This window comes from Podarcis tiliguerta (assembly GCF_965153285.1).
Source record: "Podarcis tiliguerta genome assembly, chromosome: 14".
Lineage (NCBI taxonomy): Eukaryota > Metazoa > Chordata > Lepidosauria > Squamata > Lacertidae > Podarcis > Podarcis tiliguerta.
Genome location: NC_139547.1, coordinates 33,696,727 through 33,723,887, shown reverse-complemented (window position 1 = coordinate 33,723,887; position 27,161 = coordinate 33,696,727). Strand labels below are relative to the sequence as shown.

The window sequence follows — 27,161 nt, the reverse complement described above, 5'->3', positions numbered from 1 at the left end:
GGATTTTGCCTCCATTTGAGGACATTTGTTATTCATACGACAAGTCAATCACAGTAATGGCAAGTCCTGATGAAATATGGCTTTATTTGGTATTCATAACACTTGTTTTGTAGACTCTCTGTATCAGGTTGGTTTTTGTCGAAACATCTAATTTACTGTGTAATCTCTTGAGAATGTGCTTTATTTTATGTAGTAATGAATGGCTATGAACCCAGTTTTTTGTTTTGTATAGTTTTCTCTCTTTTTTGTTATTTTATTATATATTTCTTACTGAACTGTTATTTTAATAATAATAATAATAATAATAATAATAAGGTTTTTTTAATTTTAAAAGGATTAAGGAGCAGGTTTTTGTCCATGTTTAAACACAATTGGACAACCTTTTGAACCAAGATGGTGGACCAAACCATTCAAAACTGCACAGATCTTAACCACTCATTTCAAAATTGCACTAATTTCTTTCATTTCTTAGGACTGATAAGAGCAGGCAAGGTAGTCTCCTATTTAGGGCAGTTCCACCCCAGTCATCCCTCTTGTTTACCTTTGCAGCACCCACCTTCACTTCCACTAAAATATGGGCTTCACCTGATCACCCTTTGTGGGCTGAGTAAGAATTTGGAGGGAGTCCTTATTGTCTCTTGGGATTCCCTGCTTTCTCCTGCTTCATACTGTAGAGAATCTTTTACTTTCTTTTATTTGGTTGATTGGCATTCAGTTTGGGCAGGTAAGGAAAGGTCAGGTCTGAAGTTAAAGATCTCTTTTAAAACCATCAAAGTTGATGGCCATCACTTCCTCCTGTGGAAATGAATTCCACAGTTTAACTCTGCACTGTATGGAAAAATACTTTGTTTTGGCTGTCCTGAATTGTCCATCATCATTAAACATCATTGGATGCCCATGAGTTCTAGCATTCTCAGAGTTCAATAAACACATTCCAGCTGGACAAAAGCACTCAAAGACACTGCAAAGCAGGGTCAGTAAGGGTCAGTGCCTGATGAGAGTCCTCCTGAGGGCCAGATGGAGAAGGTTTGGGGCACTTATTTGTCATGGACCTGCAGTCCCCCATTCCTGGGGTGGGCCAGTTCATGTGGGAATGTTGAGGGAAGGGACAACATGTGTTTCCCTACCAGTGCTTTTTTTCTGGAGGTACTCAGTACTGGCACCTTTTTTCTAGAAGAAGAGCACTAGCGAAAAATATGGCTATGGTTGCAATAACTTCATGGTGAGTACTGGCACCTTTTTTTCTAGAAGAAAAGCACTGGTCCCTATGCATCCCATACATACAGCCCCATTTGTTAAGTCTGTAGCAACCCGAGGTGAGTCAGGAACTGGGAACCAGGGGCAATGAGACAAGCTAGTGGTCAGAACCAAAGACCAAGGCAAAACCAAGCTAAAGGTACAGGGTAAAGGGACCCCTGACCATTAGGTCCAGTCGTGGCTGACTCTGGGGTTGCGGTGCTCATCTCGCTTTATTGGCCGAGGGAGCTGGTGTACAGCCTCTGGGTCATGTGGCCAGCATGATTAAGCCGCTTCTGGTGAACCAGAGCAGCGCACGGAAACACCCTTTACCTTCCTGCAGGAGTGATACCTATTTATCTACTTGCACTTTGAAGTGCTTTCGAACTGCTAGGTTGGCAGGAGCTGGGACCGAGCAACGGGAGTTCACCCCGTTGCAGGGATTCGAACCACCGACCTTCTGATCGGCAAGTCCTAGGCTCTGTGGTTTAACCCACAGCGCCACCCGCATCCCTAAAACCAAGCTAGGACAAACTAAAAGGCAAAATCAAAGAATGAAAAATACAGGAACAAGTCAGGAAAAAATGTGGTGCTCAATTACCCCTCTGTTTCACTAGTATTACAAGTATACATATGCTGATAGGTAATGCATGGCTGCATTTTTTTAAAAATTCCTTGACCTGTCCTCTTTAATCTGTAGTAAGTCTTACCCGACATAATTGCTTTGACTACACAATAACAAACCTTTCACATTTCCTAAACAATGAACAATCTTTGCTCGTGATTTACAGCAGAAATATTGAGTGCAGGGAACATTGCTATCTAGATAGTTAAATGAAACTTCAGTGTCAACAATTTATAGCACTAAACCTACTGTGCTCATCTTCTAATTTATCTGCCTTATTATTGACCCAGGCCTGATTCGTGTATTAGATGCGGAGATTCACCTTATTGCATACTTCTGAAGCCAGCAAATATTAACTAAAGTAACAACAACAACAAAAAGAATTGGTTCTTTGACATGGAAAAATATATAAACATTGAAAGCATTAATCTGATAACATTTGTAGAACTGCAACCCAACACAAAACTGTTAACCAGTTTATCTGTATTTGATTCATAATGCTAGGTGATCCAACACATGTGAAAACATATTCATTTAAAACAGCAGATTAGATTCTGGGGGCTATTTGAACACCGTAACAAACCATGTCAATCTGTTAAGTGTGTTATCTTCAAACCTTCCTAATTTCCTTATGTCCCCCTTAGTTTCCTATTTCACTGCAAAATATGGTTTGGCTTTAGAACCAAACTGAGTAAACTGGGGGATATTTAATGCTTGCAGAGTAGAATTGAAAACCACAGCCAGAATGTGTTTCTAGTTCTTGAATATTATTATTTTTAACTAACTGTAGTTTCCCCCGTTCTGATTTAATTTCAAACTATAGATTTGTCATGAAATGAGAAGTCAGGGAGGGCATCAGAACATGCAAGGAAAGGAAGGATTGTGAGAGCTTGGGGGTTGTTAGTGTACTACTGCTAAACCATGGATGGGCATTACAATTAAACAAAGCTTGACTTGTAAATCTTTATCTCACATTTGTCATAAACCCACTACATGGCCTGTGTAAAACCATTATTGCTCAACTGCAGCCTTCTCTCTGCAATGTGGGGATAATAACAATACTTGGCTGGCCTCGCAGTGGTGTTGTAAGGATAAGAATTCAAAGTTTGCTGGCCTCTCCTAATTTCCCTATTGCTACATCATGCCCTGAGGAAAGATAGGTATGCCCAGCAATGGAAAACAATACTGTAATATGTAACTTATATCTAAGATTGGCCTCCATACATGAGGACAGGAGGTGGCCAATGTAATACCAAAAAGAGGGGACCAGGAGTGCAGGAAGTTACAAGCCAGTAAGCTTAACATGTATTTCCGGGGTGGGGTGGGGAATGGCATAAATATTTCTTAAATATAAAACATCATTTTAAAGCATATATGCTGAAGGCATATTGAAGAAAAAGACTTGTGGAAGAAGAATTGGTATAGCTTCTCCAGTAGTAAGCTTTTTCTTGCTAAGCCTCTGAAGTTCTATGAGAGTAGCAATGAGCTTCTGGAGAGGGACAATTAAGTGAACAATGCCTGGTTGCTAAATTTCAGAAATAATCCTCTTTTCCAGAGATGTGAAAAAGGTGAAAAAAATGGAACTCCCTATAAGAAAACTGAGGCCTTTGGAGTGAGAAAAACAACAACTATGAGTAATGGGGCAGGGTCATGACAAGAAATGTTTAAAATTAAGCATGGTGTGTAGAAAGTTCTTAGGGAGAAGTTTCTTCTCCCTCATAATTCTAAAACCAGGGGTCACCTAGAAAAGGTCAGTGTTGAGAGATCTGGGACTGGCAAAAGCAAGTACAGTGGTACTTCAGGTTACAGACGCTTCAGGTTACAGACTCCGCGAACCCAGAAATAGTACCTCGGGTTAAGAACTTTGCTTCAGGATGAGAACAGAAATCGTGCTGTGGCGGCACGGCGGCAGCGGGAGGCCCCATTAGCTAAAGTGGTGCTTCAGGTTAAGAACAGTTTCAGGTTAAGAATGGGCCTCCAGAACGAATTAAGTTCTTAACCCGAGGTACCACTGTACTTCTTCACATGGTGCATAGTTAAACTATGAAATTAGCTTCCACAAGATTCGTTGACGGCCACCAACTTCACAGCTTTAAAACGGGATTTTAACAAATTAATGGAGGATAAGGCTATCCATGGCTGCTAGTCATAATGGATTATCCTGCTCTTTGCACAAAGGATAGTGACCAAAACACTTGATCTAGAACAAACTCAAAGCCTTGAGAGCATGGTCTCCAAACCTTTGTGTAAAACCTGAACTGGGACTCCTTCAGACCCGGATGAAATAGAACACACATAAAACATGGATTCCCTAACATTACAGGTGTGCTGTATATTACATTGCGGATCAGAAGTCCTGGTACCCTACAAACTAGTTGCTGGGAAACAAAACCAGGAGAGGGTTATTGCACTTATTTCTTGTTGAGCGCTGAACCAGTAGGCCTTTTATTTGATCCAGCAGGGCTCTCATTCTTAAAACCTTGAAGCATGCAGAGGGGGTATGTAGGCAACTTGTTAGTTTCATAGAAGACATATGAGGTCAAAAGAACCCAGGTGTGCCTTGTGTTTAGTTGCTTATTTGTATTTTAAAATTGCTTCAGTACTGTTTCCGTGAGCTGCTATAACTCTATGTTTCATTGCAACTGACATGAAAGCAGTCTAAACATTCAACATTGATTAGCATCTTAATTAGGTTTTGGTACTTTGCTTGTTTGTTTGTTGTAAGCAGCAATAAGTCACTAGCTACAATGCAGATGTGAAGACTTCTGATCAGCTGACAGTAATTGCATTTACAGATGCTGTATGAGCTGACTGTGAATGTATTGTTAAAGAATATTGCTCTTAAATACTACACAGGTTGTATTTTATTATATTTGCGACATCCATTTTCAAGGGGGGGGGAGAGGGAACTTGGCTGCACAATTGTTAAGAATCTGTTCATCTATTTTTGCACTGATTTCAGTTTAAAGTACAATTAAAATGATAAGGGCTGCTCCCTACACATTTGAGCAAACCAAACTCAAAACAACATAGTTTTGAACACCACCCCAATCTCTGAGCAGTGAGAGATTCCAGGCAGTTACATGGGGTTCTGCTTCCTTGGAATGAGGGCAGCAGATATATGCCTTATTTAAACACATACACAACCTGAGCCTAAGATGGAAAGGCTTTCAGCATTAGCACCCCAAAAAGGTTTTGCTTCTCCCATAGTCACAGGCTTGGAATCAAAAATAAAGCAAGCATGGCTCTGACTCCCAGCTTCTGCCTTCAGCCTACTCTCACCTCTCACACACTCTGGTGGTCCATAGATGGCAACTATGACCATTTTTTCCACAAAGGAACTTGCCTGATTAGTTCAACAATGGAATCTGCAATTAGATTTTAACCCTTGCTAGGTCCAGGACCCCATGAATCAGGAGGCTACCTCCCCTCCGCAAGAAAATAATAATACTACACTGCTCTGAAACTATTGCCTATGCTTGCTTATTTTATTTCTTGAGTGTAAAAAATAATAATCATCAGATCTGGCTGTAAAATTGTAAAGGAACATGTGTTCAAAAGTGGCAATGAGGAAATGGATAAATGTTTATAATACTTCGGGCTAAAATCTTGCCCACAGTTAATAGTTCTGTGGAAATATCTTGCTGAATGCAGTCTAACTAGCATTATGGGATGCTTCCTTCATGCGCTGCTCAAGAAATTCTGCTCAACTTATCACAACTCATTTATCTTTCCCCCTTGAAATTCCTGAGATCCTCTCACCAATAGCAACCTCCAAATTCCCCTTGAAATGTTCGAGCAGAAAAAGCAAGGGACTCCCATGAGGCATATTATCAGTTCTGTTGAAACTCTTACATTCCCCTTGAAATCCCTGTGATGTTGTACCCAAAGCAGGAGCCACCAAATAGGCCTTGAGTTTTTGTGCAGTGTGTTTTTGGGTGGGGGACTGCATGTTTCAATGCTTTTACTTCAGAGTCCTTGAAATGATAAAATATCACCCTGGCTGACTTGGAAGAAGCTCAGGATACAAATGTATAAGCAGGAAACTTAAGGCTGAGCCGGAAACATAAAGGTGAGCTAAATTCTTTCTATCCTTTCCACCAATTGAAACAGATCTTCTATGGGGCTCTTACATAGGGATCTTATGGGATCTTCCGAGAAATAGGAAACTAGAAAACTACAGCATTTCAGAGAAGGCTCTATAGTCCCAGGAGTCTTTGGTGCCGCCTGCAAAAATCATGGCAATGGTAGTTTACTCTACAATTCCTGGCACCCTTAATAAACTACAGCTTCTAGGAATCTTGTTGCGGAAAACCATGTATGGTGTGGATGTGACCAGAAAGGATTGTCATTCTTGACAATCCACATAAATCTGGACAGCATGACCATGAGCTATTTTATGACTATGTGCTTATTTAATTACCGTACTTTTCCGTGTATAAGACGAGATTTTTAAATTTATAAGTCATGTGAAAAAATTGGGGTCATCTTATACACGGATATTGCAGAGGGCGGAATGGCGACTGGCTCCTGCTGTGAGCTGGCGATTTTCAGCAGCAAGCGGGCCAATGATTGGTGGCTTCGGCGGCGCTTGCTATTGTCAGCATTGTTCAGATGGGTGAGTGATTTTAGGCACCCCCCCCAAAAAAGCTGCAAAACTGATATTCCCTCCCCCCCCCCCAAAAAAAAGCTCAACAACTCTGGGCAATCCTCCCCATTTTCTTAATTAGGAGTCCCCCAAAATAGGGGGCATCTTATACATGAGGCGTGTTATACACTGAAAAATATGGTAATTAATTTTTAACTGTTGTATGCCACCTTATACTAATGATTTCAAGGTGCTTTGCAAAACAACAACAGAAACACACACACACAAACACCAGTACAATGACAGACGCACACAAAAGTACCACTTTAAAATATTGCATTCCCAAAACACAGATCTCCCTCAGTTCATAAGTGCCATTCTACAAAACGGTGCATGATTGAATTGCTCTGTCATAAGTCAATCATCTCCCCCAGACCCACACACGCCAACTGTAATCTGCTTCAGAATAAGCCAGAGTATGTTTCCCATAAATCACGATAATGTTTGCAACAGAATCTACTTTAATAGGCTTGCCTCCTATCATATTGTTGGATCATTAGACGGAGTGTAGACCGGAATCATTCAGTCCTAATCCTCCAGGCATAGAGGGCCCCCATGTGTTTGTTCTGTAAATGCATTGCTAATTGATGCTCCTATTTCTTTTTCTCAAAGGGAAGCTGTTTTCTGTTTAGGCAGCCATTTAATGCATGGAATGCACGTGTCACTCTGTGCATTCTGATACTGCACATGAGTCCGAACAATCTGCAGATGTGTAAGATTCCTAACCAACTCAAAGCATCACAGTGTCAGTCAACAAATCAACTCAAATCATTACAACTCAAATTATTAAAATTTTTACTTAGGGGCAGACAAAACCAGTTATCAAAATGATTTTATTTATTTATATCTATTGCATCTATATCCCACCTTTTTCTCCAAGGAGCTCAAGGCAATGCACATTGTCTCCCAATTCCCAACATCTCATTTAATCGCTTATCTGAAGAGCACAGTAGTTGGACAGGGGCATAGTGGGGCATTAGATATTCTGGTTGCTGTGTTGTTGTTGTTGTTTTAAAATGGAAGTATCATTTCAGTGCTCCTTTCTTAGTGTGGTGGAACAGATCCCTAGCTCAGTTGAGCCTAAGGCAGACAAAAGGAAGCCTAACACCAACTAGCTATCCCTCCCTTTTCCCGTTGAGTCTTCAAGAAGCTCAGAAGAACCCCTCCCTGACTTATCCTTGACCCTTCAGTGATATCTCCAAACTGAAGTACCAGTGCCTTGCTTGCTCTCTAGCTTCATCATCAATGCCATCTCCTGTGAAAAAGGATGCACACACACACACATGACTCTTCACCTGGCAACAAGGCTAGGATTAAGAACAGAAGAATGTAACAGCTAAGGAGCCTATCTAGTTCAGCATCCTTTTCTCACATTGGCCAACCAAATACCCCAACAGGAAACAAGTAAGTAGGACCAGAGTGCAGCAGCAGTGAACTTCCCAGCTGTGATTCCCAGCAACTAGTAATTCAGAGAAATGCTGCTGTACATAGTGTAGATGGAATATAGGCATTGAGGATACTGATAGGCTTACTCTCCATGAATTTATCCAACCCTCTTTTTGAAGCCATCTAAGCTGGTGGCCATCATTACATCTTGTGGTATTAAATTTCATAGTTCAGTATGAACTTTTGCCCGTCCTGAATCTTCCAACATTCAAGTTCATTGAATGGATTCAAGTTTTGTTATTAAGAGAGAGGGGTAGGGGAATACAGTGGTACCTCTGGTTACAGACGCTTCAGGTTACAGACTCCGCCAACCCAGAAATAGTACCTCAGGTTAAGAACTTTGCTTCAGTATGAGAACAGAAATCGTGCTCCGGCGGCGCGACGGCAGTGGGAGGACCCATTAGCTAAAGTAGTACCTCAGGTTAAGAACAGTTTCAGGTTAAGAGCGGACCTCCAGAACAAATTAAGTTCTTAACCCGAGGCACCACTGTATCTCCTCTGTCCACTTTCTGCACACCCTGCAGAGTTGCAAACACTTCTATCGTGTCTCCCTGCATCATTCCCGCCGCCACCCCCTGCCAGACAAAATTACAAAGTTGTAAACTTTTCTCTTCCACTCTTGGTTATGGAAACACCTCCACATGTTTAGGCCTTATGCTAATGTTTGTGGGCTTTTTAAAACAAAAACAAAAAAACCCCATTGCTTCTGTATATTATATCCTCTTCGAACACAACTCTGTTTCCCCTAATCATGTTATTAGTCTTATTACCTGATAAGCACCAACATGGTTAACTAGGGTTAATTTAACTATATTTCTCATTGCCGTGCCACAAAAGGGGCTGCTGCTGCAGCCTAATGATTCTTTGGAATGTTTAAAGCTTTAGGACTTATTTCATCTTTGAATAAGCCCTGCTAACTTCCAGAAGCTTGAGGAAGGAAGCCTTAGGCCTGGCCAATCTGTGCATTTGCTGTAGTAAATCCCCCAGTGCATGACAACCATAGAATCATAGATTTGGAAGGGACACCAAAAGTCATCTAGTCCAACCCCCTGCAATGCAGGAATATTATCTATACCATCCATGACAAATGGGCATCAAACCCCTGCTTAAAAACCTCCAGTGAAGGCGGTTGCCATCTCATATCCACACAAAAACATAATATTGTTACACATTACCTCAGTCTCTGAGCAGTGAAAGATTCCAGGGGTTATGAACACTTACCCAGGATTCAGTTTCCTTGAATGAGGGACGGTGGAGACTGTGGTATCTTTAGGATATATGGTTTATTTACGCATATATACACCCTGAGCCTAAGATGGAGGAGCTCACAGCAGTAACACCCTGAAAGATCTTGCTTCTTCCATCGTCAAAGCTTTGCATCCAGCCTAATTAAGCTGATTCTCAGCCTGCAGCCTGTTTTCAGCTCAGCTCTCACACAACTCAGTGCATGGAAAGCAGATGTTCTGCCACTGAGCTATGGCATTTCTCATTGAAATTGTGTGCCTCAGATTTCTAGTCTGTGAGTCAACAAGGAAGCTGCCCAGCTGGTAAATGAGTGAAGAAGACAATTGTACTCCAACAACATCTGGAGGCTATAGATGACAATTCCTAATTCTAGATAACACATGCAACTAGGTTCGCAGAATCAACTTGTTCCATCATTGGAGTGTCCTATGTGCTGGTCTCCTGGAGCTCCCCCCTCCCAGCCACTGTATGTTAATCTTCCTAACTTCAGAGTGTACTGCTGCCTTTTCAGGAGTCCTTCTTTGAACCTGAGACTCTAAGGTCCACTTTGAGTTTTGAGGATCCTTGTGACAGTCTTATTCTCTGAGGATGTTTTATCCATTTGAAGAGTTGGCTGGCCTTTACACTTAGAGCTTTCCCCAACATCTCACTAGAATTTGAACACCCACTGTATCCATCAATCAGTGCCTCTCAATACAGCCAACAGTGGTTTACAACAAACTGAGAGCAATAGTAAAACAACAATATATAGCAAGTATAACATTATGATATAATGAAAGGTTATTAATTGAACTAAACTTAAACTGATTTATGGTTTACACTGTTTATCTGACAACCATATTTGTAGCTTCTTTACCTCATACATACATACAAGAAATAAAGAAATAAAAGTCAATCCCATGCTGCAGTGGAAAATTAAAGATGAACCATGAGTCTTAAAATGCTGCAGTAGTCTTTAGACATCTAATTGTTTTATGGGGAACTGGTATCCCACAAACCAAACTGATTATGCTGGTGTGCTCCGTATGCTTCACATTCAATATAAATGGTCATTTAAATAATGAGATTGTAAAGTCATCCCTGTCACAAACGATCTGAAAATAGCACCCCTTACATATTCCATCAAAGGTTTAGTTTCCCATTGTTCTGTGTAAGTGTGAAGTCCTTCCTTCTCCTGATTTTCCTAATTGATAGATACAAATGCTAAGTGTGTGTGTGTGCTTCATCAATATAAATGATTATTACATTATGAAAATTGTTAAGGCTACCAACTGCACTAATAAGGTGATCAGAGCTACACACTTCATCTTGAGAACACTTGCTAAAACTCCACCAAACTTGTGTTGTTACTGGCATGTTATGCACTGAGCTATAAATGTCATAGTGAGAGCTGTTTTGTAGCAATTAAAATCAGGTTTTGCAATTTATTGTGTCTGTTTAGCTCTGCCTGAGATAGGTTTGGGGGAAGAGCCCTATTAAAAAGCATCCACCTAAACTAGAAACCTTGCTTTTGCACGTTCAACCAGGATAATAAATGGATAATTGTTTGTAATGCTGGCCTAAGATGCCCTGATCTGTCAGTATGCAATGGAGCTGTTTTGTCCTCTCCTCTGCTTTGTGTTGCCTTGTGTTTCTCACCCCACACCTTTTGGGGAGGAAACACACCCACATACTTTTACAATGAAGTGATGGTGTGCATGTGTGTTTGCCTGTGAAAACCTGAAATCCCGTAGACACTTAACTGGGAATATAAGCCACTCTATCCTCAATGGGACTCACTTCTCTCTGTGTGTGCACGTGTGCACGCACACAAATACTCTGAATCAATTTTGAAGCCATTTATTGTATTCCTACACACAAAACTTATAATGCAATTTAAGTAGTTTCTTGGATTAAACCCTTTTTAACTTTTTGCCTGCCTGCCTGCCTGCCTCCTGTTCAGTTAGTATTGCTCTTAGTCTTAGCTAAAAAATCAGACATGAACAAGCACTTTGGATTCTTCATGCTGTACTGCAAAGTAAATAAATAATGCCACATGGGCTTTGCATTGATACCTACACTCACACAGAGGAGGAGTCATGCAGAATATAGGTGTGTTTTTCTCCCCTCCTTTTTTCCTTCTTTTTACTGTACCTCAGTAATGGGGGGATATTGCTTCAATACAGATACATCTCTGCATAAAGAATATAATGTATGATACAGGTTAGTGTAACAGGAGCTACTCAGGCTGTCCCATAAATGCTATGTGAGTAATGCAGACATGGCATAAATAATTGGGAGTGCTTACATCCTGCCTCCAGATATTTCACTGCTCCTGAGTTAGAATTGGTTGTCAAGTGCAAGGCAGGGAAGACTGTGCAAGGTGCCCTATTCTGTCATGTGGTAGGTATTTAATGCTTGGAAGAACAAGGAAGGGACACGTGCAGAGGGAGGCACACACACACACACAGCTGAAGGGGGGAACAATCTGATGATGGGATGCACAATTCTAGCAAACATTTAAAACATGGTGAAGGGGGCATAGGAGAGAAGATTAGCCAGAGCAACCTTGGTTTGGGCCTCGCTCTGGTGACCCTTTCATTTCTCTGTGTGCATTCCCCCCATCCCCCCCCCCTTTGTTTTTCCTTGTTGTTTGGAGTCTTTCCTGGAGCCGCAGAGGTACATCTTAGAAACACCTGATGCGAACATTGCGAAGGCAAACGGGAGGGAGGGAGAGGCGAGAGCAAGAAGGCAGGCAGGCAGCAAGCGTGCAGTGAGCCCGACAGATGTCTGTATTCATTGATATTGCTGGCACGTGGGGGCCGTTTGCTGGTTCCCCTTACTTCTCCGGTGCTCTCCCGGCGAGGAAAGAAGAGGCGCTTTGCAGCCGACGATGAGATCTTGGCAGTTAATTGCAGTCGTGGGAGATGCCCTTCAGGTAAGGGAGGGAAGGAGGATTTCTCAAACAATTTGAAGAGGGGAAGCAGGAGACCCCCGGGGGTGGGGGGGTCGCGCACAGATCATAAAGGCATCCCTAGCAAACGTTGCAAAGTGTAGGCATGGAACACGCTGGCGGAGGTGGCTTGGTGTGGAGGTGTGTGCGTCTTTGGAGATGGGGACGTGGGGGGGGGGGAGATGCACACATGGGCATGTTAGGCTGCTGTTCTTCTGTAGCTGCCTTACAGTGGCGTGCCAAACATTAATGCAGAGGATGTTTTGTGTGTCTGCGTTTGGCTTCTTAGCTATGTGATTAGACTAGAGAGGGATTCTGTGTGTGAGAGGGAAGGCTTTTCTTTTCCTTTTTTTAGAACATCTCGGGGAATAAAGGAACACAGAAGCAATATCGGCAAGCGTACCGATGGGCTTCTTCACATTAGGAAAAAGGTATTGAGAATGTGCATGTGCTGCAAGCTTTCCAAAACGCGTGTGCTTCTGTTTAGCTGAGCAGGTGTTTTGCAGATTTTCAGTGGCTGAAGAAGGGACGGCTTTCAGTTCATGCACTCAGGTGCTGGAGAAAGTAATGAGAAGCGGGAGGGTGGGTAAAGCGTCCTGGTTCTGACGGAAGTTTGCCTGAACTTTATCCTTAGAGAAGATGCCTGGCTTCTGTTTCCACTGGACTATGTGTGGAAACTAACAGTTATTCATTGGACACAGTACTTCTTTCTCTTTATACGTGGCTCCTTCTGCTTTGAATGCAAACAACTTCATATTATTATTTTTTTAATTATATGGTTGGATCATTGGGTTCTTAGATCTACATTTTGAAAAGTTTAAAGTGCTGGGCTTTAAAGTGATAGGCTTAAGGCATGTCAGCGCAAGGACACTTGTCGCCAATAACATTTGTTACTTTAAACAAGTGGGGGAGAAAATCATTTTCATAGTTCGGCCATTGGATGATTTGTTGTTATTTTGGTGGTCTAAATGCTTATGTTTTGATATTCAGCAGAAATCAATTGCAGCTGTACTCTGATTCAAAATAATTAACCTGAACTATTTATACCTTATAGAGATGATGTGCCATTGCCTGTATGCTACTTGATGCAATAATACGGTGTTGACTGCATGCTATTTGATGCTATTTTGTTTGATAGAATGTATGTGTGTGAATATATAATACTATTTTCCGAAACACACACACACACACACACACACACACACACAAAGTAGTGACCAATACAGTCTGTGCTGTGTATATATATTTTTTGCGCTTCGGAAAGAATGAGAATCATGACATTTTCAATGCCTGCAGTAATTTGATATTAGGTAAATTGTCTAAACTATGTTTCAAATCCTCCTCCCAATGCCGTGTATTAAATGATTCTTGCTCTGTGAAGTGGACCATCTTTCTTTTAAAATTACCATTCAGAGCATTGTGAAAGATAATGGTGTGTTATCAAAAGAGGTTTGTTGTTGTTGTTGTTGTTAAAAAAATCTCCATGCAAAAAAGAATACAGTATATGCGTTTTATAAGCTTTGAATTAGCTGTGGTAGTGCAGCCATTTCCCACAGAGTGAGGAAAACCCTCCCGTTATTAAAATGAATTGCTGAGAAGTATGAAGTACTTTGACCTGGGTTGGCATGCATGACACCTTTCTGTTCATTTTAGCACCGTTTGTTACTGCAAAAAATGTGTTCTTTGACAGCCACACTTTTTTTCCTCTTTAAGCATTGTTTTGTTTGTTTCCAAAAAAGTGAAATATTCTTCTGAGGATGAGCAACTGGATCTTTATTTTCTAAATGTCAGACCAGGGAGTTATTACCTGCTATGTTGGCTTTCGTACTGAAATGAAACATGTAGAGAGTTCCATGTTTATCCAAACACATTTTTCAGCTATTGAGTCATTGATACCTCTGTCTATAAATAAGAATTATGCTAGTGAATTATTTACTGATCAGAATCTTATAGGGTGGTCATGGCCCCCCCTTGCATACTTATTTTGGCAAATAAGACCATCAGTAATCTTGTTGATCCCCACTACTACCATGCAGTGTCAAAGCCAAGGTGAAATTTGATAGGTGTAAAATTGTATCACAGACAGCCATGGTAAGCAATAATAGTAAACCAGTATTGTAATTGTCCTTGGTTTTGGTTTAATTCATGGATATAGGGTATCCTAGCCAGACTGAGGCATGCAGGGTACCACTATTAAATGTCTCTCATCATGGACTGCCACTTCCCCAGAAGTTTATTTCAGGAAAAGTGAGGTACAGCACAATCCTATGAATGTCTGCTCTGAAATAAGTCCCATTCAACTCAGTGGGATTGACTCCTTGTTAAGTGTGTATGGGGTTGAAGCAGCATTCTGATAATGAAGGCTAAGTAGTTAAAGCTGAGATGGGGTGGCAAGGCTAGGGGAAGAGACATGGGTTCAGTTTACTGTTGGCCCAAACGCTTCAGCTTTGTGCCTAGTCACTGTATTTTGGCCTAGCTTACCCAATGGGCTAACTGTGAGGATAAGGTGGAACGACTTACTTATGGGAAAGGTGGGAACATATATAAAGTTCTCAGTGAGTCAAAGTGTCTTCATAATAATAAACTTGCAACGCTCGGTAACAACCTCATTTTATACCAGCCTGTGTTGTCATCCTAAAACCTTACATTGATTACATCACAGAAGCAAATATTTCGTATGTGCAAAATAAAGTAAGGAATAACTTTGCACTTTCTGATTTGGATTACTGGTACCAAAAGGTTTGGAGGGTTGTTTTATTTTAAAAGCTCACCTAAGGTCAAAGAAAGAAAGATCCATTTGTGGGGATGTGGTACTCCTTTACTGAAGATGTGAATACGCAAGGTGGTAATAGACCCATTCTAAACAACCCAATACAAATCTGCTTGGCTCTTTTAGGCCTGTTAGGTGTATGCATTGAATTCCTTTATTTCAATCTGTCTGTTCCTGCTGTAAGCAAGTCCTATGAATATACTTTGGTTCAGGGAAGGTCAGTGGATGCTGGGTGGGAGAGTGACAGATGTTCTAAATACAATAATGGCTTTATTCTGTATATTTTTTGTTTGTTCTGAAACTCAATAAAAATTATAATTAAAACAATAAAATAAAGCTAAAAGCTATAGTAATTTCTGGTTTCAATTTTGGCTGTTTGTAGCATGACAAAATAAATGCAGACTAACAGTATTTTGGTGCTTTTACAATGGTGGTAAAATGATAAGCTACACTAGTTGTGGACTCCTAGATTTCATTAACTTTTGAGAAGAATGTCCTGATGTTTGCCATTCTTGCCTTGGTGGACCAGATCTGTTGTCTGACCAATATAACAGAAGGTGGGAAATGATACTGCTCCCCACGAGCTCTTCTTACCCACTAGGTTGCAATGAATTATAGTTACTGACCTTGCACTGAGGAAGTCCTTAATGAATTGTGCTTATGGGAGGTGCTAATTCATTTAATCTGAATGAGCTTCAAAATCACATCTCATATTTTGTCCTCCCTCCTTACACACACACACACACACACACACATTGTAGAGGGGGCACTTTCCATTTCTGAAGATTTTTTTTTCATTTTAGCATTTTCTTGAAATTTACAATTTATCTTATCTGAAGACAATGTTCTTCATAATTAAATGAATGAATTAAAGGGTATCTGCTTGAGGAAATGTCTAGTTCAACTCAGTGGGGGTCTACTCCCACATAAAAGTCTTCTGTGGAACAGTGTTATTGTCGTTAATATTCTGAAACTGTGTCCATTAAACATGTATCTCCTGCAGCAGAAAACATAGCACTGGAAAGCTAGGCAGCAGAGAGATGGTCTAGTCTTTTGAGGAAATGGTGGATCAGAATTATTTCTCTAAAGCCTGGGTATGTGTGGTATCGCTGCATTAGGACCAATGCTTGGTCAAACAAGTTTGAGATAAGTCCACATAATGAGGCAGGTTTTAGGTACTTGAGGATTTGTTTTGAACTCTGTGGGACAACCAGGGTTTTTTTTATGTGTGCAAAGGGAATGAAAGAGGTGCAGGTGTAGCCAAGGAACTCTACACCAAATCTGGCTTAGCTGCCTTTTCCTCTTGCTTTATTTTGCAGGGGCTTCTGGGAGTCTGGTGCCAAAGAAAGAAAGGGACATTCAGGTGAAGCACTAGTCTTGATGTTCTCCTAGTTCCTCTTGGAGTGGATTATCATGTTCTCATTTCTATGTGTTGGTTGAAGTTTTAACGTTGAAGATTTTTCTTAAAAATGACCAGCTGGTTAGAATAAAATAAAGGACAACTTACAGTATTTATAGTAAGGACCCTCCTCCCCCCCGCCCCGGCACCGGCAATAGTGACACAAAGGACCTCACAGTTTAAAAATACTGTGCTATTGTTTCCATTATTCTTATGCTCTAAATTATGCTTGTTAAAGCCATTGATGTATTGCCATAAAATATGTTTGTGTAACAAGTAATTGGCTTGTTGAGGCCATGATTTTTGGACATCACATTTTGAATAAAGGAAATGGATGTTGTGAGAACATGTCTAGCTTCAACATCCTAGTTATGAATTGCCAATTCATACCAATTTAACTTGAAGGAAAGTCTGAATTAGCTGGAGTTTTAATACTCATGTTAATGATGCATTATAAAACAAGAGACTAGAAGAGAACTTTATCATTTTTTCCCCACTGAGAAGTTGAATTTCTCAGTGAAAAAAAATATAAAGTTCTCTTCCAGTATCTTGTTTTATAATATCTTCTTCAATCTAGAAACAAATCTGGGGTGTGTGTTTTTTTTGGGGGGGACTTTAAACTGTGGGCTTACACAGAGGGCTACTGTTTTATGTTTTGGTTTTTTAAATACTCCATTTTTCATTTGGAGGGGTGATGGGACAAGGAATTTGGTAAATGGTACAGTTATATTTGAGTTAAATAAATCCTTAATTTACTTAACAGTTAGGTTTAATGGAAGATACATCACAGCGTTATTTGTTTTCATTTTGGTTGTCTTCAAAGGGCAGACAACTCTTCTCTTATTTTCCAATTAACTGCTAATTTCATGCACATGAATTTTACTTTCAATGAGGAAGGTTTCTTGATAGTTAGGGAAGAGACATTGTTTCTGTATAAATGTTGGGGGGGGGGGGAGGTCAATTGTTCTCTATAGCTAATTTAGCCTACTGTGTAGTAGTATAGAAACTTACTTTGTGAAAGTACTTAGAGAGAGAAAAATCACTTGACTCAGCTTTTAAAACCTAGTTTTTATACAGCAGAACTAGATTGTAAATTCAAGCAATTAAAAATAACAAAAGGCTTGGTTATATTGCCTGAACTTAATATGCTTCCACTCTCCACCCCAGCTCCATAAAAAAATGGAAAGTGATTTTTTTGTGTGGGTAGGAGGGAAGGGGTGTGTGTGTGTGAGAGAGAGAGAGAGAGTGAGAGAGAGAGAGAGAGAGAGAGAGAGTGTGTCAGGTGCTTGAGGAAGTTGTTTTTCATTTTCTGCATTGCCTTTGCAGTTTCTACTAAAGTGCCTTGGGGTTCAGGGAGACAGGGAAGTATTAGCATAAATTCACCAACTGTTTGTTTGTGATGACTTTTTATATTTTCACTGTTTGCTTGTTATAAGCAAAAGCAAAACAAAAACCTGCATACTTTCTCATTATAAATAACTCCACGTACTTGCTTGGTATAAATGTTAACAAAATAGCATTGTTAAAAGTTATGCTAGTTAAGAGATGCTCTGTCCACAGAGGGGCTATTAAACTTGGAACTTTATATCCCCTGTGATTGGCACATAATTCCCAAACAGGTTTGTCTGGAAATAAACCTCGTTGATTTCAGCGGAACTTCCAGTCAGGTACCCATTAAGAGCCCAACCTTTAGATAAGCTGAAAATTGAATTTGTGCTACTCTTTTTGCACCAAATCTTACTTTCCTCTTGAGCGTTGGATGCTGGTTGCCCTTGAGCCTTGATATAACAAATAAGCAAAAACATTGTTGTATCTTCGTTGTTTTGAAGACCTAGATCTTCTTACTCCTTGTAAATTTCATGCAGTAATCTTATTTCTAAATAGATGAATGTGACATATGCTAACAATATATATGTAATAGTGCATGCCAAAATCTAGAGTTGTAGCCAACCAAGTTCTACTCTGCGTAGACTCACTGAAATGAGTTCACCTAAGTCTCATACACTAACTTCATTTGGTCTAATCTGAGTAGGGCTAAATTGTATACAATCCCTGATGTCTGTCACCATTATCATATTAAATACTGGCCATCCCAGCTGATTTGTGAAGGACTGAAATTTGATAGGTGTTCCCTTACTTTGGGGGCATTTTTTAAAAAATATAAAAAAGCATTGATAGTCAATATTCATTGGTGTTTTCTCTGATGTTCACTCTCTGGGATTCATAGCATCCACATGCAATTCACAATGATCACTAAATTATTTCTCTTTACCATAACACCTACATATTTGTTTGCTGGACTTTACCTGATACTTACCTATTAATGCATACATTTTATTCATGAATTTTATGGTGACATTTTTTGTCATTAGAATGAAGGGGGGGGGTGCAAGCTTGTTTTAAAGAAAAAAGCTCTGAGTTTAAATAAATGGATAATTTTAAATAAATGGATAACAAGCACACATTCTAAATTTGCAGAAACTGCAAAATGACTGGAGAATTTGAGAAGCTGGAATGCTAGCATGCTGAACAACTTTGTTCTTGAACTACAGTGGTACCTCGGGTTAAGTACTTAATTCATTCCGGAGGTCCGTACTTAACCTGAAACTGTTCTTAACCTGAAGCACCACTTTAGCTAATGGGGCCTCCTGCTGATGCCGCGCCGCCGGAGCACGATTTCTGTTCTTATCCTGAAGCAAAGTTCTTAACCTGAAGCACTATTTCTGGGTTAGCAGAGTCTGTAACCTGAAGCATATGTAACCTGAAGCGCATGTAACCCGAGGTACCATTGTATAAGAATGTTCATGGCCATTCTGCATCTTCCCCCTGGCTCAGCTACCAAGTGCCAGAAGCTTCATCAGTGCAAACTCAAATTGCTGTAAAGCTGGTTCGTCTTGTGATATGTAAGCAGAGACCTATGATTATGAGGAACAAAAAAATACTTAAGCAAGTGGTGTGTTGGGCCTCTTAACTCAATCTGGCCTTGGACTGACAAAAAACAGTATGTTAAAATGTTGTATGAATTGTTCTAATTCTCAGCCTATTGTAAAGCGTGTTGAGCATGATATCCGCCCTGCAAAAAAACAAAAACACAACAACAATGGTATTCCCCAAAATATAACTGGTACTGTTGACAGTGATGGGATAGCCTCATGGCATCTTAATTACTACCCTGCGCCGTGTCCCTGCTTAAGCAGCATACTTGGTGCCAGAATCAACAGAAAATACAATTTCTGTGGTGTCTGAGGTCCTTACTGGGGATGTTGGAGGAACTGTGAAGACAACATTTCTGAGGGATGGTGCCATCAAAAACATCACGGTACCTGTCTGTGACTTCATGTGGGACATCATTTTCAGGGCTGTTGGTGACCCAAGAACGAACATGGGAGCCATGGAAATAGTTGCTGATTCTTACCCACTGGTCACCATAAGGTCCCAGGGTGGGTCACAACAATACAAAAACACAGTGCTTAAATCAGTTTGAATGGGGATCATGCACCCACATGTCAAAGGCCAGGGTAAATAAGGTACAACTTTAGCAAGTGGTGAATGCTATACAATGGAGGTGTCAGGCAAACCTTGCTTGGGTGGGAATTTCTCAGTTTAGGGGCTGCAACCAATAATGCTGCCACCTGCTGAACTTCTGAGGGCAAAGTAACTACTGATAAGAGGCCCTCTACTAATCTTAACACCCAAGAGGGTTTGCAGGGAAAGAGGTGTTCTTTCAGATATTTGGAGCCTAAGGTGAAATCTATACATATATATAAAACGCTGTGAAAGTGCTGTTTTAAAAACATTTTGAAAAAATATATTGAATTTGACATGAGCGCACCATCACCATCTAGTGTCAGATTTGTATAATTCACTTAAAACACACACAAAACATTATATTTGCAGCTGTATGTATAGCTGAGTCCTAAGTCATTTAAAGCTTTAAACAGGAATGCCAGCACCTTGGATTGCGCCAAGAAATGAACTGGCAACTGGTGCAGCTGTTTCAGAATGGGGGTTGTGAGATATAAATGGAACCAGCCAGTAATCTGGCTGCTGTGTTTTGCAGGGATGTGTGCACGGCAAAGGACAAGCTGCTGCTGAATTGCACCCAAAGGGGAAAACAGAACTGGACCCAGTACCAAAAGTGGGGATATGATATGGACATTTACATTCCAGGAATTAAGCAGCATCACCAACTGAAACATATACAGTAAATGCACAGAGATGGATAATTTGTGGAAAGCAAAAGAATAAACATATCGGTGTGTTCAGCTTTTTATGCAAGAAACGTTGGTATATCAATTCCACTCTGAAATGCAGAAACTATTAATATGTTTAGAAGGCCGCATACAGTTTATCTGACTATGACCAAGTTGGCGATCCCCCCCCCCCGTTTTTCAGTTGATTAAGTCCATGTTTTGTGAGGCTGCTGCTTTATTTGCATATCAGAGTTCCAAGAAAAGAAACAACATTAATCATGTCAATTAATGGAGACACAGAATAGTTGTGCTGAAAAGATCTCATTGGAAGATCTTTTGGAGATTGCTTTCCAGCTATTGGTCTGAGTGCCGAGAGAGAGGTCAATCTGCCTAACTCACTTTCACTGTTCCTTGGAGCAGGTAAATGATAATGATAATAATAATATAAATTGTGGCAGTCAGGTAGGCATTAAACTTTGTCTACCAGATTGGACATTAACAAGAGGAAGAAGAGAGGAAGAGTTTGGATTTGATATCCCACTTTATCACTACCCGAAGGAGTCTCAAAGCGGCTAACATTCTCCTTTCCCTTCCTCCCCCACAATAAACATCACTCCCCCCTTTTTTTGCTCTTCCCCTTGATACATTTCCTGCCCAAATGATTTATCCAAGTTGATTCTACTTAAATAATTGCTTTATTCTTAAGCTGCCATACACCATGTAAATTCAACATTCTTCAAAGAAAATTATCAGAGTTGTCAAACTACTTATTTTGTGTTGCCATTTTAGAGGACATAGTCACCTTTGGGAATAAAGCCATCGAGTGCATGCACACCACAGATCTAAGACTGTTGTCCTGGGAAATTGTGGAATGCATTATTCTATGAGCGCGGGGGGGGGGGGGTAAAGGATCCCTAACCAAGCTACAGTTCCCAGATATATTTGGGGAAAGCCACAGTAGTTTAAAGTAGTATAAAACCAATCTATTTTTGTAGTGTAGCTAACCCCTTGGTTCTCTAAAGGGACAACTCAATACTTTTATATATGGTTTTTTCCCCAGGGATAATTTACTCGATATGTTTGGTTTGGTTTCCTATTATGGGATACTTTCCTTGATGTGAATCCCATACATCTAGTTTGCAGGGATAGTGGATGTATGCGTCCTGGGCAGACGCCAGTAGTCCTGAGAACAACACACCAAAGAGCTATACCCAGCCTAGGTTTTTCATCCTTGATAACAACAACAAAAACTTTGGAAATGATCCAACCACAGTTAAATATTTATAAGCCCAATTTATTCCAATGGGAAACAGTTAAGCACCAGTCAAACTTTCCCACTGCAATAGTATACATGCTTTTAAAAAGTTGTATTGCTGCATAGGAAGCTGCCTTAATCAGAATCAGACCATTGCTCCATCTGGCTCTGTGTTTTCCACATTGAGTGGCAGCAGCTCTTCATGGGTTCAGGCAGGGAACATTTTGAACTCTATCTGGAGATGCAAGGAATTGGACCTTGGACTCTCTACATCACAGGTAGGCAAACTAGGGGCCGGATCCGGCCCAATCGCCTTCTAAATCTGGCCCGCAGACGGTCCAGGATTCAGCGTATTTTTACATGAGTAGAATGTGTGCTTTTATTTAAAATCTCTGGGTTATTTGTGGGGCATAGGAATTCGTTCATTCCCCCCCCCAAAAAAATATAGTCTGGCCCCCCACAAGGTCTGAGGGACCGTGGACCAGCCCCCTGCTGAAAAAGTTTGCTGTCCCCTGCTCTACATGCAAATAAGATGCTTTACTATTGAACAACAAACATTTCCTTAAAATTTTGTACCCAGAAAGAGCACAACATCTCCCCTCCAAGAAAGATACTGTCCCTCCCTTGACATCCCATGCACCTTATTATTATATTAGCTCTTACCTCTATTCATACCCCATTCATAGACAGCTGAGGGCATGGAAAAACAGGGCACAGAACAAATGGGCCAAGAACCAAAGCAAAATTCCTGCCAACCAGCACAAACCCACCCTATGCAGGCAAGCAAGTTCCATCATTTCACCAAAAGCGTCCTCTGTTTCCCTTCTGTGCCACACTTTGGCATGAAATGATTTTAGTAGCAGTTGTAAAACAATGGTACTTCCTCTTGCAAAGCCCAAAGCATGATGATTACATTTCATTGTACACATATAAGCCTAGAAGCTTTACACAAGCACTAAGCAAATAGATGGGAGACTATAGCATGCCTAGCCAAACAGAAAGAAAACACATCAGCGTAATGACAACTTGCAACAAGCTGAGAACAGACTGCTGGAAATGCTGTAGAAAATGAGATTGAAGGGGGTGTGTGTGTGTGTGAGAGAGAGAGAGAGAGAGAGATGGCAAAGGCATTTGGAGACAGTCCCTAAGCAGTATTTGCTGTGTGCCACCTCTCCTCAAAAGAAATTGTCAAGATACTCATTACTCCAAGGCATTTCTAACTGGCAACAGCTTTATAAAGTATTTAATATTTTCATATGCTTCAGTATAAAGCCATCTGTCGGCGTGACAGAACAAGGTATTGGGAACAAGAGTAAACGTATGTTTATGGGAGTAACTCCATGAAATGTTAACAAGAAATACACTGAGAAGCTCATCAATGTCTTGTAGTAAATAGGCAAGGGAATTGAGAATCATGACATTCATCTTCTGTGTTCACAATTATAAGGGTTTTCTCTCCCCCCCCCCAATTTCTCTCTGTGAAGAAATATTGAAAAATAATGGAAAAAGGGAACAGGTAAATCTGGCAAGTGCGACAAGGAAGTCGGACAAGATAATGCCCATGGTTCTTTGCACTTGTTTTTCCATTTCAGCTCTTATTATCCCAAATTTCTCTCGTTCAACCACCATAAATGTGGGAAGAAATGGAATGCTTGTTAAAGTTTATGTTTAGTGGTTTCACACTGGGTTTTTAACAGCCACTTTCTCGGCACCAAATAGTTTATTCTAAGGAGCTGCTTGAGGAGTCATTAGTAGTGCACTTTGGATTAAATGTTCTGCTGGTTGTAGCTGGATAACATCTCTCTCTCTCACACCCGCACACCCACACCCACACCCGCACACCCACCCACACACTTACTTTCCTAGAGTGATAAGATAGTTTAATGTGCACTTACTTTCTTTATTTTTTTTTCTTTTCTGGTGAATGTAGAATGGTTTTAAGACATTATCCTAGATGCCAAATTTTGAAATTCCTGTTTTGTTTTGTTTTCGAGTGCTTGTTTTCTTAAGTTGCCACTGGACGTTGTTTTCTTTCCCTGCTCCCTCCCCATTCCTATTTTATTTTTTTATCAGTTAACTATTTACTGCTTATTTTAAAATATTTATACACCACCAGTTGTTACAATATAACATGGCGGCGTATAACATCATTTACAATAAAATATGAACCAACATAAATAGTTCAAAATGACTGGCTGAACAATAAATAAATAAAAATAAACAGTTTCATGGGCCTGTCTACATTTTAAAAATAGTGTAAGGAGAGCCTCCTGGAACAGGCCAATGGCCCATCTAGTCCAGCAACCTGTTCTCACAGTGGCTAACCTGATGCCTCTGGAGAAACCCTCAAGCTGAACTTGAGCACAAGAACATTCTCCCCTCCTGTGGTTTCCACCTACTGCCCCTACAGTGGAGGTTGAACATAGCCACCACAGATACTAGCCACTGATAGCCTTATCCTCCTTCATAGTGGGGCTGGCAGTGGCCAAGGAGGTCATATAGGTGGAGGCCTGAAGGCCACATGGGCAGGGATAAGTTGTTGTGGTTTCCTTCCCAACTTCCTCCCATGCAAAAGTGTGTACACAAAAGCATTCCAGTTGTATAAATGCAAAGCATCTCATTAATCTGAAAAAGTGTCTAACCTTGGGTAAGGAGGGGTCACAGTTTATAGTGTGGAATAATGTAACGTTAACCACACATTATTCAGAATTCAGTCCCACTAAATTCTACAATCCCTGTTAGGATTGGAGCCTGAATTGGTGAGGCTTAGAGGTGCCACTCAAAAACTCTTCCCTCCGTGTGTTAAGTGGGGCTCAGCAGCACTTGATTCACAGTTGCCCTTGGAAAAGTTTATGGATGCAGCTGTATAAAATAATAAAGCTCTTCTTGGACATCAGCATGGTTCTCTGTGTCTGCAAGTGCAGAACAAAATTAATGTGGGGCAGGGTGGGGGGGGGGGGGAGCAACTGTGTGCTCTCAGAATGAGCATATTATTGAGGAATTTCAGGCTAGCTTTCTACCAGTTACAACATTCTATAGATTGGGAGACGGTTACCACTCCAACCCCCAGTGAGGACCATTTGGAAATGTAAATACCTTTCATCTCTGTATCCTGAAATAATTAATCCCATAATAATAATCATGCCTTCACCACTTATGGCAAATTTTGCTGAATGTATGATAAACCAACTTTGGGGGGGGGGAATAACTCACAAATTGTGTGAGGTTTTGGTCAACATTGTGAAACTAGATCAGTAGCTGGGAGATTTACTTTAACATGCCGGTGTAATATCACAGTGACAGAATAATTCCCCTACCTGGTGCAGTTATTATGATATTACCTTCACAATGCATTTGGGACTCTTGATAGAAAGAACTACACGCTCGTGCAATGTTTTTGCTCTTATGACTCTGAATCTGAGATGTAATGTATAGTGAATGTCCCAGTGAAATCAATGGGACTTAAATGTATGAGGCTTAAATACGTAATGGATTGCGATCAAAATAATTTTAAAAGAATGATAGCGGGTAAACTTATTATTTGTTAATTTGAGAAGTCAGATAAATACAGTGCCTATTGAGTGTGTTTGCTGCAACAGTGACATCTTGTGGTTATTCCCACCCAGTAGTTTCTATCGCATAGAATAAAACTCATTCAGAAAACAGTAGAAGCAGAAGTTATTATAACACAAACCTTGTTATTACATGTTGTGCAAACTGGCTTATTAAAAAAAAAAGTATAAATAGGGACTGGCCTCTGAATTAGTACAAGCTCTTTGCCTCAATTACAGGTTGCATTTTAATGTGAAGCTTAACTAATTCACACCTTCCAGAATAATACCTTATATATGCGGGAGGTGGGGGACACACATTAACAAAGTAACATAGAAATGAATTGTGGTAGGGGAAATTGCTTGCAAAACTGTGTGTATTATTTATTTATGAACCGCTTCCCATTAAAACATCTTGAAGTGATTTAACAATAAAAACAATTTCAAGTCTAATATAGATAGTGGTTTTTTTTTTAAAAAAAGTCAGTGGAAAAGGAAGGTTTTCAATAGGTGATGGAAAAATAAGAGAGGGAGCACCTGCATATAATAATAACAATATTTTTTATTTATACCCCGCCCTCCCCAGTCAAGGCCGGGCTCAGGGTGGGAGAATGCAGTGTTGCATACAAAGTGTTAATATGAGGAAGAAGTGCACACTAACATGCTGGTACACGACTTTTTGAAAATAATAATAACCAATAATCACAAATTAAAGTGGAGAGCTGAACTTAAGATCAGAAAAGAGAGAGACTGGAATCGGCAAATTCATCTAACCCTGTTTAGGGTTAGGCGCGTAAGAAGGAATTGTTTTCCATTATGTCCTGTAGTTTCATATTCAGCACTGTTTCTGTTCTGCTGCAGTTTGTTTTCTGCTCCCCCCCCAAAAAAAACCCCCATTATTCACCTCGCTGACTGCTGTGACAAAATTACGTAATTAAAAATATATTCCCCCCCCCATTACATTATTACAGCCCATTCATTACAGTGCAAAAGAAGCACAATGCAGATGGAGGGAGGGCATGTAATCAATTACATATCATTTGGAGGCTGAAAGCAGCAGCAATGGTGAATACTGATAATATTTGCTTCATTGATTTCCATTCCAGACATGGGACAAATAATTACTGGCCATTTCTGCTCCCATTTCTATCAGAATTCTTGAACATGCTTACTCATGGTGCATTTCTTTGCGCATCTACTCAGAAGAAAGCTCCATTGACCTGAGAGGGTAAGTGAGTATAGGATTGCAGCCTTACTCTCAGACATTGACAGGGGTCAGCAACCTTTTTCAGCCGTGGGGCGGTCCACCGTCCCTCAGACCATGTGGTGGGCCAGACTATATTTTGAAGGGGGGGGGAATGAACAAATTCCTATGCCCCACAAATCACCCAGAGATGCATTTTAAATAAAAACACACATTCTACTCATGTAAAAATACGCTGACTGTCCGCATGCCAGATTGAGAAGGCGATTGGGCCTCATCCGGCCCACGGGCCTTAGGTTGCCAGCCCTGCATTAAGTGTTGGGTTTTATTTTATATGCTGCTGTCATGATGCTGGTTGCTTGATGTGTGTGTATGTATGTGTGTGCATATTTATGTATAAATCTTGTGAGCTGCTTCCTGTATCACCCATGCAGAAAAGTGTGGCTAAAAATGACAAACCAAATCATGTTTTCTTTGCATGCTTAGCTGTGCCTTTTTTATTGTTATTTAAATCAGTGCACAGCTAAGCATGCTAAGAAAACTTGATTTCTAGATAACATTTCCCTGTACTTAAAGTAGGCTGCTTCCCTCCATTGCACCATTTTAGTATGGATGTAGTAATGATAACACTGAATGTAGTAACAATAACATTATCAT

The 27,161-nt window shown here is 40.4% G+C and overlaps 1 protein-coding gene across 31 annotated transcripts in view; it reads left to right on the top strand.

Moving 5' to 3' along the window:
- The window catches only part of RBFOX1 (RNA binding fox-1 homolog 1), a 1,465,188-nt gene that overhangs the window by 674,319 nt on the left and 763,708 nt on the right, over window positions 1-27,161 (top strand). For 3 of the 31 annotated variants that reach the window (XM_083414150.1, XM_083414143.1, XM_083414139.1), the window contains exon 1: window positions 11,644-12,117. The exons of 21 other annotated variants lie outside the window; for them this stretch is intronic. In XM_083414150.1, the coding sequence (XP_083270276.1) occupies window positions 12,073-12,117 (45 nt within the window). In that variant the 5' untranslated portion in view covers window positions 11,644-12,072. Of the gene's footprint in view, window positions 1-11,640; window positions 12,118-12,254; window positions 12,274-12,472; window positions 12,564-27,161 lie in introns of those variants that run through there. 7 more of the 31 variants (XM_083414135.1, XM_083414145.1, XM_083414157.1 and 4 more) reach the window with 6 other exon arrangements.